The following is a 12,674-nucleotide window of genomic DNA, read 5'->3' as shown; positions in this document are numbered from 1 at the left end:
GCACCAGGGACACGTGTCTGGCCCTGATGTCCCCAGGGAGCAGCTCTGCTCTCCTTGTGTCGATGCCCTCTCGCAATCTCCCCCGAGACTCTCCTGCCTGCCTGGGCACGTCACGGTGCAGGGTAGAGAGCCCTGGGCTGGGGATGCTCCATCCAGGCCCTCCCTGGCTCCCGGATGGGGATGGAGCAATCCGGGACGTGCCGTGCGGTGGCTGCCGGTCCCTGCGCTTGGTGCTGGGGTCGCGGTGCCTCCAGCAGCTCCCTGCAGCCTCGCTCGTGTCTCACGAGTGTCTCACGAGCCTCCTCCATCCAAAGCGGCCACCGCGGCCCGTCACCGCTTCCCAAACGCATCCGCTGCGGACGAGACCGCCAGCCTCTGCCCAGGGCCTGCACCGGCACCAGAGCCCCCGCGCCACGTCCTCCCCCGTCCCTCCGCTTTATTGGCGATGTCACTCGCGTCCGCCTGGCCCTTTCCCGCGCTCCCTGGCAGGAGACACATGTCCCTCTTCACTGTGATTCATTTTGCCGCTTTCGCCTCCAATCTCGCTTCCCGGTGACAGGCGCCATCCCGAGTTAGAGCATCCATATGGCAGGGGGACAGCAGCAGAGGGGGGACACAGACTTGGCAGCTCGCGTTAGCATCAGTGCCAGGACACTGCCCGCAGCCCCGGCTCGGTGACACGCGGGCGACAGGAGGCCCGTGCGCCCCTCGGAGGGGACTTGGAGGGTTTGTCCCGTGCTTGGGCTCCCTTGGCACGGAAGGAGCAAGGCCACGGTGTCCCCATGCCCCGGGGACAGCTCGGTGGCCCTCACGGTGCTGCTGTGCTGCAGAGGGAGCATGGCACCCTACGCCATCCCCACGGAGCTGGTCGTGGTGGAGGAGATCCCGCGCAACCAGATGGGCAAGGTCAACAAGAAGGAGCTTCTGCAGCGCTTCTACCCGGGCTAGGGCCGGCGCGGCGCCGGGCGCTCCCGCGGTGACGCTGCCCGGCACCGGCGCGGACCAGCGGCCAACACGGGCTTCTCCACGGAATAAAGGGCCGTAAAAGCGGATTTGTCCCTGTCTTCTCTTTGGCCAAGCTGAAAGCAGTGGAAAACGGCCCGCAGCAGCTGCGCGGATGCATGGGAATTGCGTATCCCTTCCAGCCCCATCCCATGGCTCATTCGCAGGATTGGTTTGGAGGGAGCAGGGAGGCAGACCAAGCCCCACGGCCCAGGTGCTCCCATCACGGGTGGGGATGGGAACCCAGATGCCTATGGGGACAGGGATTGGGATGTGGATGGAGATGGGGATGGGGATGGGGATGGGGATGGGGATGGGGACAGGAACAAGGCGCGCAGGCCGGTCCCGCCGCGGCGCAGAGCCGAGTGCCGGCTGCTCTCTGGGTCTGCGGGAGGGACAGAGCGGAGCCTTTGTTAAAACATCAACGATGCAGTAAATTTTTTAACTTACCAAATAGATCAATATCAAATTATCATGTCTCACATTCATAACTCTTAAGCAAGCAACAATGGAGAGAGACAAGGTCACTGGAGAATAAATAGCAGCAAAAGCTCTTAATGATCTATCATTCTCGACAAGCCCCGGCACCCAGCACCAGCCCGGTGACAAGATCATTAATAAAACTCTGCAGGAACGCTATCGATTGCTTTGATGGATGGTCACAGGTAGCAAATACTGTAAAACACCTGGTTGTCACACTCCAAAACGAGCAGTTTGACTCGGGCCACGGTGTCGGCGCCGCTGGGTTTTCTCCTCACGGGTGGCTGGGGAGGGTGCCCAGCAGGAAGCCCTTGGGTGCTGGGGACAACGAAGGCAGCCCCAAAACTGTGTCCAGCTCCATGGATCCGCATTGGGGAACTGGTCCTCCCGGGCACAAGTCCCAACGTCACCGGGCGCATCCTGGGGGTGCCGGGATGGAGCCGCGGGGCGGCCATGTGGACACAGCCACTCAATTACCCCGTAATGGCCACGGGCTATTGAGCCATCAATCTGCTTCATTAAGGGCTGCCAGGCCCTTCCCCGGCACCGCGGCGCAATAAAACCAATAAAACAGCAGCCACCCGAAGCTGCCGCGCGCCCGGCCCGCCGCGACCCTGCGCGCTTTATAGCCAACGTCAGCGGTTACGGCCACATGGACACCGGAGCGCCGGGAGCACCGGGCTGCTCCGCGCGCTGCCAGCAGCGCTGGCCTGGCCCGGGCACAGCGGGGACGGGCAAGTCCCGGGGTCTGCTCAGGGCCCTCTGCAGCGACCGGGACCGGCTGTCCCCATGTCCCAGGATGGGATGTTCCCCATGTCCCAGGATGGTCTATACCCCATCTCCCAGGACGGATTATTCCCCATGCCCCAGGGCGGGTTATTCCCCACATTCCAGGACAGGTTGTCTGTCCTGTGTCCCAGAAGAAGCTGTCCCAGTGTCCCTCATCCCTGGGCACACCACACTTGGCAAGTCAGAAAGTGGCGCATGAGGGACCCGGCCGTCCCATGTCCCATACATGTCCTGCAGCGCCCGCTGAAAGGTGCCCAGTGCTGAGGAGGGAATCAGGACACTTCTTCCCAGATGGGAGCTGGGATGCGGGGGCGGCACTGACCCCCCGGCAGTCCCAGCACCGGACGGGGACCCCAACGCATGGCCGGGATGCTGCGGGGTCCCGGTGTCCCACACGGCACTGCCGGGGGCTCCGCTGTGTCCCCAGGACGGGGATCCCGAGCACATCCCAGGGCACCCATGCGGGCGCTGCCCCCTGCACCCCATGGCGCTGGCACCCGCGGTGCAGGGAGGGCTGCGGGCAGCGCGGCGCCCATGGCCGGGCCGATGCTGCCACCTGGTGCTGCAGCCTCGCGGTGGTGCCCGGGCCGGTGTCACAGCACCGGTGTCACCGGGACGGTGTCACGGGCCGCTGGGCCCTGCCACCCCCAGGTGCACCCAGTGCTGTGGGGCGCAGGGAGCTCCCGCGCTGGCCGCTGGGGATGCAGCACCCACAGAGGGACCCAAGTTGGGGGGCAGCCGTGGGCACGGGGCTGCTGCTGGGCCCTGGCATCGCCCCCCGGGGCAGGCGGCACCGCAGGCCAAGAGCCGCCGCGGTGGCCGGTGCCGGCAGCCCCGCGGCCGCCAGCACCGCCTGGCCCCGCTCCAGCGCCCGCCGCGCCGCAGATGGCGCCGGCACCTGCGCGGCCTGGCAGGGCCAGCGCCGAAACTGCCAGCCCCGGCTCGGCGCCGCGGGGCTCGGCTCCGGGAACGGAGGGAGGGCGGCAGCTCCGGTGGGATACGTGTGTGCAGCCCGGGAAAGACACGCGTGCGTGTGTGTGCAAGCGTGTGTGCAAACATGTGCGTGTGCGTGCAAGCGTGTGCATGTGAGTGCAAGTATGTGTGTGCAAACATATGCGTGTGTGTGCAACTATGTGCATGTGGTAGCAAGCATGTGTGCGTGGGTGCAAGCATGTGCAAACATGCATGTCTTTGCATTCCTGCAGCATGGGCGTGAGTGTGTGCAAGCACATGCACGTCTGTGCATTCCTGGTGCATGTGTGCAAGCATGCACGTGCACTCCTGGAGCATGGGCATGCGTGCCCATGTACCCCTCTCAACATGTGCCAGCGCTTGCGCAGTCCTGTGCACGCCGGGGCTCCCGGCACCCACAGCCCCCGGTGCAGGGAGCCGGGGTCCCCTCTCCGCGTCCTGCCATGTGGGGCTCTGTGGCTGACACCAGTGCCGGGGCCGGCAGCTGCCGCCCGGCGCGGGCAGCATTCCCGCGGGATGCCGCATTCCTGCGGGATGCCGCCCTGCGCCGGCCCGCAGCGCCCGGCCCGCGACAACTGCCACATTCCTGCCCCAGGGCCGCTGCAGCGCCCAGCCCTGCCGCCCATGCACCCGCAGCACCCGCGGTGCTGCACCGAGCGCCCGGCCGCCCCCGGGCACAGGGCAGCCCAAACCCCCCGGCCCGGCCGCCCGTGCCCCCCGCCAGGCCCCGCGCGGTGCCGGCGCGGCCGGGGTTAAGCGCGTCCCGCGGGCAGGGGGGCTGCGGGGGCCCAGCCGGCGCGGGGACAGCTGCCCGGGCCCCCCGCGCCCGCAGCACATGTGCTGTCACTCAGCCAGCCCCGGGTTTATTTTAGCCGGGGGCCGGCGAGCGGCTCCGCGCGCCCAGCGCTGCCCCGGGCTCCGCCATGGGCACCCCGCTCCTGCTCGCCTGCCTGCTGGCCCCGCTCTGCGCTCGGGTAAGGGGGCGCGGGGGGCTGCGTGGGGCCGGCGGGACCGTCTGGAGAGGGGCTGGAGCTGGACCCTGGCGCTGGGGGTGGCTGGGCCCCGTGGAGCAGCGTCTGGGGGGACACAAGGGGCTCTGTGCCCATTGTGGGGCAGTTCACGCCTTGGGGTTGGGGGCAGCAGCCAGCTCGGGGGCGCTGCGTTTGGGAGGTGGGATTTGGGGAGGGGGTGGATTAAGAGACACCGTCCTGTCCATGCGGCTGCAGCCCTGATCTTCCTGCCCCCATCCATGCATTTCCCCCCGCCCAGCCCCTCACCGTGCTCTCAGGCCGGGGCTCTGGGCTGGCCCCACGGGCAGCAGCCCCCGCTCCCTGCCCGGGGACGCTGCTTGTGCCGGGCTGGGGGGACAGACGGCCGGGCGGCCAGCAGAGCCGGGCAGCCCCATTGCAGCATCGCCAGAGGGACCCCCCCAGGATACGGAGGTGGCACCGACCCCCCCTCAGCCCATGAGGGTGGCACTCAGCCCCACAGCCCCCTGTGCCCCGGTGCCAGCCCCACACTGGGCACAACAGAGCGGGATTTCGGGAGTGGGACGGATGCCCCTGGCTGTGCGCCCGGCGTGGGCAGAGGGGCCGTGGGAATCCGGCTCCCGCACGGAAGGGGGGCACCTGCCCCATAGCGGGCGCTCAGCCCCGCGCGGGGGTCCCGGTGCCCCCCGGCAGCTCTCTGGGCCGCCGCAGGGTGCGGGGCCGGGCCAGGCGGGTGCCGCGGCCCCGGGGTCCCCCCAGCTCCGACACGCGGAGGCGCCGCGGCGGGTGAAGAGGGCCTGGGTGATCCCCCCCATCAGCGTCTCCGAGAACCACAAGCGCATCCCGCACCTCCTGGTGCAGGTGGGCACGGAGCGCGGGCACGGCTGGGCACGGGGGGACCCGGGAGAGCGGGATCGGGCAGGGGATGTCACAGGGGGACCCCAACGGGGGATGTGGCTTGGGGGGGACCCCAGGGAGAGGGGGACACAGGGACCCCCAGGCAAGGGGTGGCACTGGAGTCCCTGGCTGGGGATGGCCTGGGAGGGTCCCCAAGCACCGAGGTCGGGGGGGGAGGTGCAGAGCAGCCCCCATGGTGCAGGGCCACCCCCTACCTTGGCTTTGCGGGGGGGAACCCGCAGCTCCCCACGGTCCCAGGCTGGGGGGCCCGAACCAGCCCCACGGCAGCGCGTGGGGCTGGGGGGGTCTGTGGGATGGAGCCCCCCCAGCCCCGCTCTCCCCGCGCAGATCAAGTCGGACAAGCAGCAGCCGGGGGGGGTGATCTACAGCATCAAGGGGCCGGGGGTGGACGAGGAGCCCGTGGGCATCTTCTCCATCGACAAGTTCAGCGGGAAGGTCTTCCTCAACGCCACGCTGGACCGCGAGCAGAACGACCGCTACCGGGTACGGGGGCGGGATGTCCCCGCGGGGTCCCCGCGTGTCCCCACGGCCGCGGTGCCCACGCGCCCCGTCCGCCCGCAGCTCAAGGCCTTCGCGCTGGACCTGGGTGGCCGCACTCTGGAGGAGCCCACGGACCTGGAGATCATCGTGGTGGATCAGAACGACAACCGGCCGCTCTTCCGGCAGGACGTGTTCACCGCGCGCGTGCTGGAGGGCGCCGAGCCAGGTGGGGCCCGCGCGCCGGCAGGGACATGGGGACACCCGGCGGGGATGGGGACACGGGGACGTGGGGACACGGGGACGCCCACGCGGCTCCACTGCGGCTGCAGGGACGTGCGTGCTGCGGGCGGAGGCCACGGACGCCGACGACGCCGAGACGGACAACGCGGCGCTGCGCTACTCCATCCTGGAGCAGGGCCCCGGCGGGATGTTCGCCATCAACGCCACCACCGGCGAGATCTGCACCGCGCGGCCCGGCCTCGACCGCGAGGTACCGGGGGGACGTGCAGGGACACCGGGGCTGGGGAGCAGCCAGAGCCCCTGGGGACGTTGCATGGGGACCCTCCATGCTCGGGGGCTGGAGGGGCTCAGCGCCCACCCCGTCCTCCCCGCAGACCGTCGCCGTCTACAACCTGACGCTGCAGGTGGCCGACATGTCCGGGGACGGGCTGGCCACCACCGCCACCGCCGTCATCTACCTGGAGGACATCAATGACAACCCGCCCGAGTTCACCAAGGAGGAGGTAGCGGCGCGGCCGGAGGGGACACGGCAGGGTCTGCGGATGGAGGGGACCGCAGTGTGGGTCCGCGTGCCCCCATCCCCACGGTGCCGCTCCGCAGTTCTCCATGGAGGTGCCGGAGCAGGCGGCCGGCGTGGACGTGGGCAAACTGCTGGTGCACGACAAGGACCTGGCCGGCTCGCCCAACTGGCACGCCAAGTTCACCATCCTGGAGGGCGACCCCGAGGGCGCCTTCGCCATCCGCACCGACCCGCACACCAACGACGGCGTGCTCAGCGTGGCCAAGGTGCGACGGGCACGGGGGTGTCCCCCGCGGGGACGGGGCTGTCACCCCTTGGGAAGGGGCGGTCGCCCCACGGCGCCGCTGACGCCGCCGCCGCTGTCGGCAGCCGCTGGACCACGAGACGCGGGAGCGCTTCGAGCTGACGGTGTCGGTGCAGAACGAGCGGGCGCTGGCGGCGGGCGCGCGGGGCAGCGCGCGGGCGCTCGCCACGGTGCACGTGCGCGTGCGCGACGTCAACGAGGCGCCCGTGTTCCGCGAGAACCCGCGGCGCCTCAGCGTGCCCGAGGGCGCCGCGCCGGGCACCGAGCTCGTCACCTTCACCGCCAGCGACCCCGACACGCGCCAGCTCCAGACCCTCACGTGAGTCCGCGCGCGTGTCCCCTCCTGGGACCCCATCCGCGTGTCCCGCACCCCGTCACAGCCGCTCCGTGCGCCCACAGCTACGCGCTGCTCTACGACCCGGCCGGGTGGCTGCAGCTGGACCCGCGCGCGGGCACCGTGCGCACCCGCCGCCCGCTGCGGCCGCCGGCCGCCTTCCTGCAGGGCGGCTGGTACATCGCGCTGGTGCTGGCGCACGACGACGGTGAGCACCCCCCCCGTCCCCGAGTGTCCCCCCGCTGCCGCCAGGCCCCGCTGACCCCCCGCGCAGCCCGGCCGCCGCTCTCGGCCACGGGCACCCTCTCCATCGAGATCGTGGAGGTGAACGACCACGCGCCGCTGCTGCAGCCGCCCGCGGGCGCGCTCTGCGCCCGGCCCGGCGCCCGCCTGCTGCTGGGGGCCACCGACGACGACCGGCCGCCCCACGCCGCCCCCTTCCACTTCCAGCTCGGCCCCCAGCTCGCCCGCAACTGGAGCGTGGCCCGATACAACGGTGAGGGGCTGCCCGCCCGGGGAGACGGGCTCCGGCAGCGCTCGCGTGGGCCGCGCTCACCCGTGTGCCCCGCAGTGACGCACGCGGTGCTGGCGCCGCTCGTGGAGCTGCCCCCGGGGCTCTACTCGCTGCCGCTGCTGCTGCGGGACTCGGGGACGCCCCCGCGCGAGCGGCAGCAGCTGCTCAACGTGTCCGTGTGTCCCTGTGACCCCGGCGGGGCCTGCGAGGACGGCGCCCTGGCTGCCTCCCGCGCCGGCGCCGGCGTCGCCCTCGGCGCCTTCCTCGCCGTCCTGGGCAGCCTCCTCCTCCTCCTGCGTGAGTGGCACCCCCGGACCCCCCTCTCCTCCCATCGCAGCCAGCGCCCTCCCCTGCAGACCCCGTCCCGCCTCCCACGGGCTGACCTAGCCCGGTGCAGCCACCCAGGGCCGTCCTGTGCCCCATCCCCATGACCACCCTGTCCCAGCCCCTTTCCACACCCCACAGAGCCCGTCCCAACCCCTTCCTGCAGCGGCCTCTCCCACCCCAACCCCTTTCCACATCCCACCCCACATCTCTCCTTGCAGCCCCTTCCAGTGTTCCCACCTGCCGTTCCACCCGCTTCCCACATCCTCCATCTCCCATCCCAGTTCCATTCCTGAATACCCCATCTCCAATCCCAAACCCTTTCCCACGTCCCACATCTCACACCCCAACCCCTTTCCACATCCCAGATCCCCCATCCCAGCCCCTTTCCACATGCACCATCTCCCACCCTGCATCCCCCACCCCAACTCCCTTCCGTCATCCCACATCTCCCATCCTTCGCCCCGTCCCAGCCCCTTCCCGCTCCCGATGCCATCCATGAGCAGGTGTCCGCGCGGTGCCGTCCCCGCGGTGCCCGCGGTGCCACGCGCTGTGCCCGCAGTGCTGGCGCTGCTGGGGGCGGCGCGGGAGCGGGGCCGCCGGCGGGCGCTGCGCCGGGGGCTGCTGCGGCGCTCGCGGGACGACGTCCGCGACAACGTCCTCAACTACGACGAGCAGGGGGGCGGCGAGGAGGACCAGGTGAGCGGCGGGGGGCGGCACCGGCACCGGGCGCTGCCCCGGCCACCGTGACCCCCGTCCCGTCCCGCGCAGGACGCCTACGACATGGAGCAGCTGCGGTGCCCGCCCGTGGCCGTCCCGCTGCGCCTGGGCTCCCCGCCGGCGCCCCGCGCGCTGCCCCGCAGCCCCTCGGCCATCGAGGACTTCATCAACGAGGTGGGGGTCCCCCTTCCCCGCCAGGGCCGGCCGGCGTCCCCGGTGCTGACGCCCCCGTCGCGCAGGGGCTGCAGGCGGCGGACGCGGACCCCGGCGTGCCGCCCTACGACACGGCGCTCATCTACGACTACGAGGGCTCGGGCTCGGTGGGCAGCGCGCTCAGCTCGCTCGTGTCCAGCCTGGCGGACGAGGACCAGGACTACGACTACCTGCGCGAGTGGGGGCCGCGCTTCCGCCGCCTCGCCGACCTCTACGGGCAGTAGCGGCCGCGAGACGAGCACCCGGCCGGCACACGCGTGTGCACGAGGGGACCGGCTTGTGCACACACGTGCACAGATGTGCTTTGTGCACGTGTGTGCACGAGCTCACTGGCTTGCACACGCGTGTGTGCGTAGGCGCTGTGCTCTGCACTTACGCTTGCACCGGGAGGTGCCCATCCATGGGGATTTGCACACGCGTGTGCACCCGGAGGCCCCCGGCCGCAGGGTCCCCAGGCGGCGGCGGTGCAGCCGGGTCCCCCTGCATGGGGCACAGGCCGCGGAGCAGCAGCGGGGCCGGGCGCTCGTGCAGCCCCACGGAGCCCCTCGGCGGGTGGAAAGGCCAAGCTCGAGGTGGGGAGGGGGCCACAGGAGGGCAGCGACGCCGCGGGCACAAGGACCCCCCAGCAATAAAGATGCTGAGCACGGCGCTGTGGTCACCTCCTGCCCAGGGGCACCGCGTCCCCCGCTCCACCCCGCATGCAGCCACCGCTACAAACAAGGCACTTTATTGCCCCAGCTCCCGCCCCGGGGCCGCCTGGGGCTCCCAGCAGTGCCACCCCCAGGGCAGGATGCTCTAGGGGCTCTACGTTTCACGGGGGGCCGGCGGGGCGGGCGACGGGGCCAGCAGGGGCACGTGGTCGTCGCGGCGGGGGCGGCGGAAGAGCGGGGGCCGCCGCTGGCCCTCGCCGTCCTGCAGCGACTGCGGCAGGCGGCGGCCCTGGCTCTCGGGGAGCAGCATGATGCTGAGCACCGAGAGGATGGCGAAGGAGGCGAACACCACGTGGTGCAGGAAGAAGCCGCGGCTGCTGGCGACCGCCGTGATGGGGGCGGCCGCCTTGCCCACGAAGCTGGCGCCCACCACGAGGCCCAGCCCCGCGCCCCTGCGGGGAAACGCGCTGCGGGTCCCGGCGGGGGGGACGGCCAGCGTTAGGACACCCCCCTCCCACCCCACGCAGCGTCCCCGTCCTCACCGCACCACGGTGGGCAGCACCTCGCTGGCGAAGAAGATGCTGAGCATGGTGACGGCGTGCGAGGCCGTGACGCCCACCACCGACAGCGTGAGCACGATGAGCTCCAGCAGGTCTGGGGACGGAGGAGCCGCTGGGTGCAGCCCCCCGGCGCCCGCGGCGCCCGCGGCTCCCCCCGGCCCTTACACTGGGTGAGCGCGAGCAGCAGCAGGGAGGCGATGCCGGTGAGCACGGTGCAGAGCAGCAGCACCGCGCGGCGCCCGAAGCGCTCGGCCGTGACGCTCACGAAGGCGCACGCGGCCGCCTCGGTGCCCACGAGCACAAAGTAGGAGTGCAGGAAGCGGGGCAGGTGCGGGGCCAGGTTGCGGCTGAAGCACTGCCGGATGCCGGAGCCGATGAACCTGCCGGGGCAGCGGGATGAGGCCGGGAAGCGGGGGGCACAGCCTGAGCCCGTGCCGCCGGCGCGATGCTCACGCGGTGAAGCCGAGGATGACGCCGTTCTTCCAGATCACGCGGGTGCCGAAGATCTCGCAGACCGCGTGGTATCGGGGCTGCGGCGACGCCTGCGCCAGCGACTCCAGCTCTGCGGGGCAGAGGCAGCAGCACGGTCGGAGCGGGCACAAGGGGAACACGGTGCCCCTGGCACCACCGGCCGCACTCACCTGCGCGGAGCTGCTCGTGCCCGCAGCCGTCATCGTCGCCACTCTCGGCCAGCGCCTGCAGCGTCTGCCGGGCCCGCTCCAGCTGCCGCGTGGCCAGCAGCCAGCGCGGCGACTCCAGCAGCAGCGCTGGGCACCTGGGGACATTGGGCAAGAGCGGGACTGTCCCCGTGCCCGTCCCCGTGCGCGGTGCCGGGAAGGCGCCCACGCTGTGCAAACACTCGGGCTGCGGTGCCGCCCGCTCTCCAGCTGGAGAGCCCCAGCCCCGGCCCTTGATGCCGCCGCGGTGCCCCGGCGCTCACCACCAGCAGGCCGCGAGCAGGGCGAGCACGAGGGTCACGGCGCCCTGCAGCACCCGCCACTCGCGGCACAGCAGCGCCAGCGCCGGCAGCAGCAGCTCCCCGGCGATCCAGAAGAACGAGGCCACCACGGTGACCGGCAGCCGCTGCGGCGGCTCGCACAGCTCCAGCCCTGCCGGCACGAGCGGGGTGGCTGCAGCCACCGCGCGGCCGCGGCCTCCCCGTCCCTGTCCCCGTCCCCACCCGAGCGCTCACGGGCCACGTAGAGGGCGAGGAAGGCGCCGGCGAGCGCGGCGCCGAAGAGCAGCCGGGTGGCCATGGCCATGGCGAAGTCGACGGCGAGCGCCACGCTGAGCCCCAGCGGCACGGCCAGCGCCAGGGCGCCCACGAAGGCGGGACGGCGGCCGAGCCTGCGCGCGGGGGGTGTCAGGTGGTGGCGCGGGGGACACGGGGGGACACGGCGGACACGGGAGGGTGGCGCGGGGTACCTGTCACACGCCAGCCCGGCCAGGACGCTGCCCAGCGCCCAGCCCAGCAGGTGCGTGGTCTGCTCCAGCGGCACCTTCCAGCGCGAGCCGCACACCAGGTCCCACTGCAGCGCGGGGCAGCGCTGGGACAGGGCCCGGTGCCCCCCACCGAGTGCCAGGGGGTGGGGGGGCCACAGGCCCCTGCCTCACACCAGGGGTTGGAGCCACCGCGGCAGTGGTGACACTGCTGCTGGGGCGTCGTGGCCCCGGGGACACCGGTCCCTGTGTCCCCCCTGCTCCCCCTGCCCAGCAACTTGGCCTCCCTGATCCCCCAGTCCGTGGACACCCCCTGGACTCCTCCTGGTCCCAGGGACACCCCAAAGCTCCCTGGACACCCCTCGAGCCATGGACACCCCCCACTACAGCCATGTCCTGACCTTCTCCAGCCTCCCCCTCCCCAGGTCGCCCCCCAGCACCCAACAGTCCTTCTCAGACCTCCCAGGAACCCCCCAGGCCCAATAGCCCCAGAGCCCCAGAACCCTCAACCTCCCCGGACCCCCAGGCTCTATGGACCTCCCCAGACACCCCTAAACCTCATCAGGGCTCTGCAGACCCAGGAACCTCCCAGATTGACAAACTTCCTCAGGCTCCCCCCCTTCACAGACCCCCCCCAGCCCCAGTGACCCCTCCAGAGCCCCCAAACTCCCTCATCTCCAGCGACCCCCTCTGCCAGATCCCCCAAACTCCCCAGCCCCCCTGCAATTCCAGTCCCCCCAACTTCCTCCAGCCCCAGACCCCTCTCAAGACCCCCCAACCTCCCAGACCCAGAGACCCGGCCGGCCCCAGGGACCCCCCCGGCCACCGCAACCTCCCGCAGCCCCAGGGCCCCGCCGGGTCCCCGGTGCCCCCCGCGCCGCACCTGTGTGACCAGGTTGGAGCGCAGCCCGGCCGCGGGCAGCGCGTAGTGCCAGCCGCGCGTGCAGGGCCCGGTGCCGTTGGGCCGCGCGGCGCCGGCCCCGGGCCGGTAGCGGTAGAGCTGGCAGGGGCTCCAGCGGCCGCGGAGCCGCGGGACGGCGGCGCGGAGCAGCGCGGGGCCCGCGAGGCGGCGCAGCGGCGGCGGCAGCAACGCGGCGTCGGGGCGGCAGCGGTGCGGCGGGGGGGCGGCCAGCGCGGCCGCCAGCGCCCAGCCCAGCGCCAGCGCCGCGCACGGAACCCACCCCCCCGCCGCCCGCCGCCCCCGGGGCCGCCCGCCGCCCGCCAT

At 71.9% G+C, this 12,674-nt stretch overlaps 3 protein-coding genes across 4 annotated transcripts in view; 2 read left to right on the top strand and 1 right to left on the bottom strand.

The window, feature by feature from the left end:
- The window catches only part of ACSF3 (acyl-CoA synthetase family member 3), a 48,362-nt gene extending 47,413 nt beyond the window's left edge, over positions 1-949 (top strand). Inside the window, exon 9 of the mRNA XM_010227823.2 lies at positions 831-949. Within this exon, the coding sequence (XP_010226125.2) occupies positions 831-948 (118 nt within the window). The 3' untranslated portion in view covers position 949. The remainder of the gene's footprint in view (positions 1-830) is intronic.
- Positions 950-4,166: 3,217 nt separating this feature from the next.
- Positions 4,167-9,023, top strand: CDH15 (cadherin 15). 2 transcript variants are annotated; one of them, XM_088526276.1, is made up of 14 exons: positions 4,167-4,217; positions 4,962-5,093; positions 5,478-5,633; positions 5,712-5,856; positions 5,960-6,120; positions 6,245-6,373; positions 6,471-6,656; positions 6,760-7,013; positions 7,094-7,236; positions 7,303-7,524; positions 7,600-7,839; positions 8,429-8,565; positions 8,638-8,760; positions 8,826-9,023. In XM_088526276.1, exons 1-14 carry the CDS (start codon positions 4,167-4,169, stop codon positions 9,021-9,023), a joined length of 2,277 nt encoding a protein of 758 aa, XP_088382402.1. The 2 variants fall into 2 exon arrangements, with proteins under 2 accessions (XP_088382402.1, XP_088382401.1); XM_088526275.1 differs by having other exon boundaries at positions 4,944-5,093.
- Positions 9,024-9,603: 580 nt separating this feature from the next.
- SLC22A31 (solute carrier family 22 member 31) lies at positions 9,604-12,674 on the bottom strand. The gene is made up of 9 exons (XM_088526267.1): positions 12,333-12,674; positions 11,435-11,538; positions 11,202-11,356; positions 10,950-11,118; positions 10,651-10,784; positions 10,463-10,571; positions 10,175-10,389; positions 9,992-10,103; positions 9,604-9,901 (listed from the first exon to the last, which is right to left on the bottom strand). Exons 1-9 carry the CDS (start codon positions 12,672-12,674, stop codon positions 9,604-9,606), a joined length of 1,638 nt encoding a protein of 545 aa, XP_088382393.1.

Source organism: Tinamus guttatus, unplaced genomic scaffold (genome assembly GCF_059628265.1).
Source record: "Tinamus guttatus ecotype Peru unplaced genomic scaffold, ASM5962826v1 Tinamus_guttatus_pri_ptg000244l, whole genome shotgun sequence".
Classification (NCBI taxonomy): Eukaryota; Metazoa; Chordata; class Aves; order Tinamiformes; family Tinamidae; genus Tinamus; species Tinamus guttatus.
Note: the sequence above shows the minus strand (reverse complement) of the source record. Positions and strands in the feature narration are given on the sequence as shown.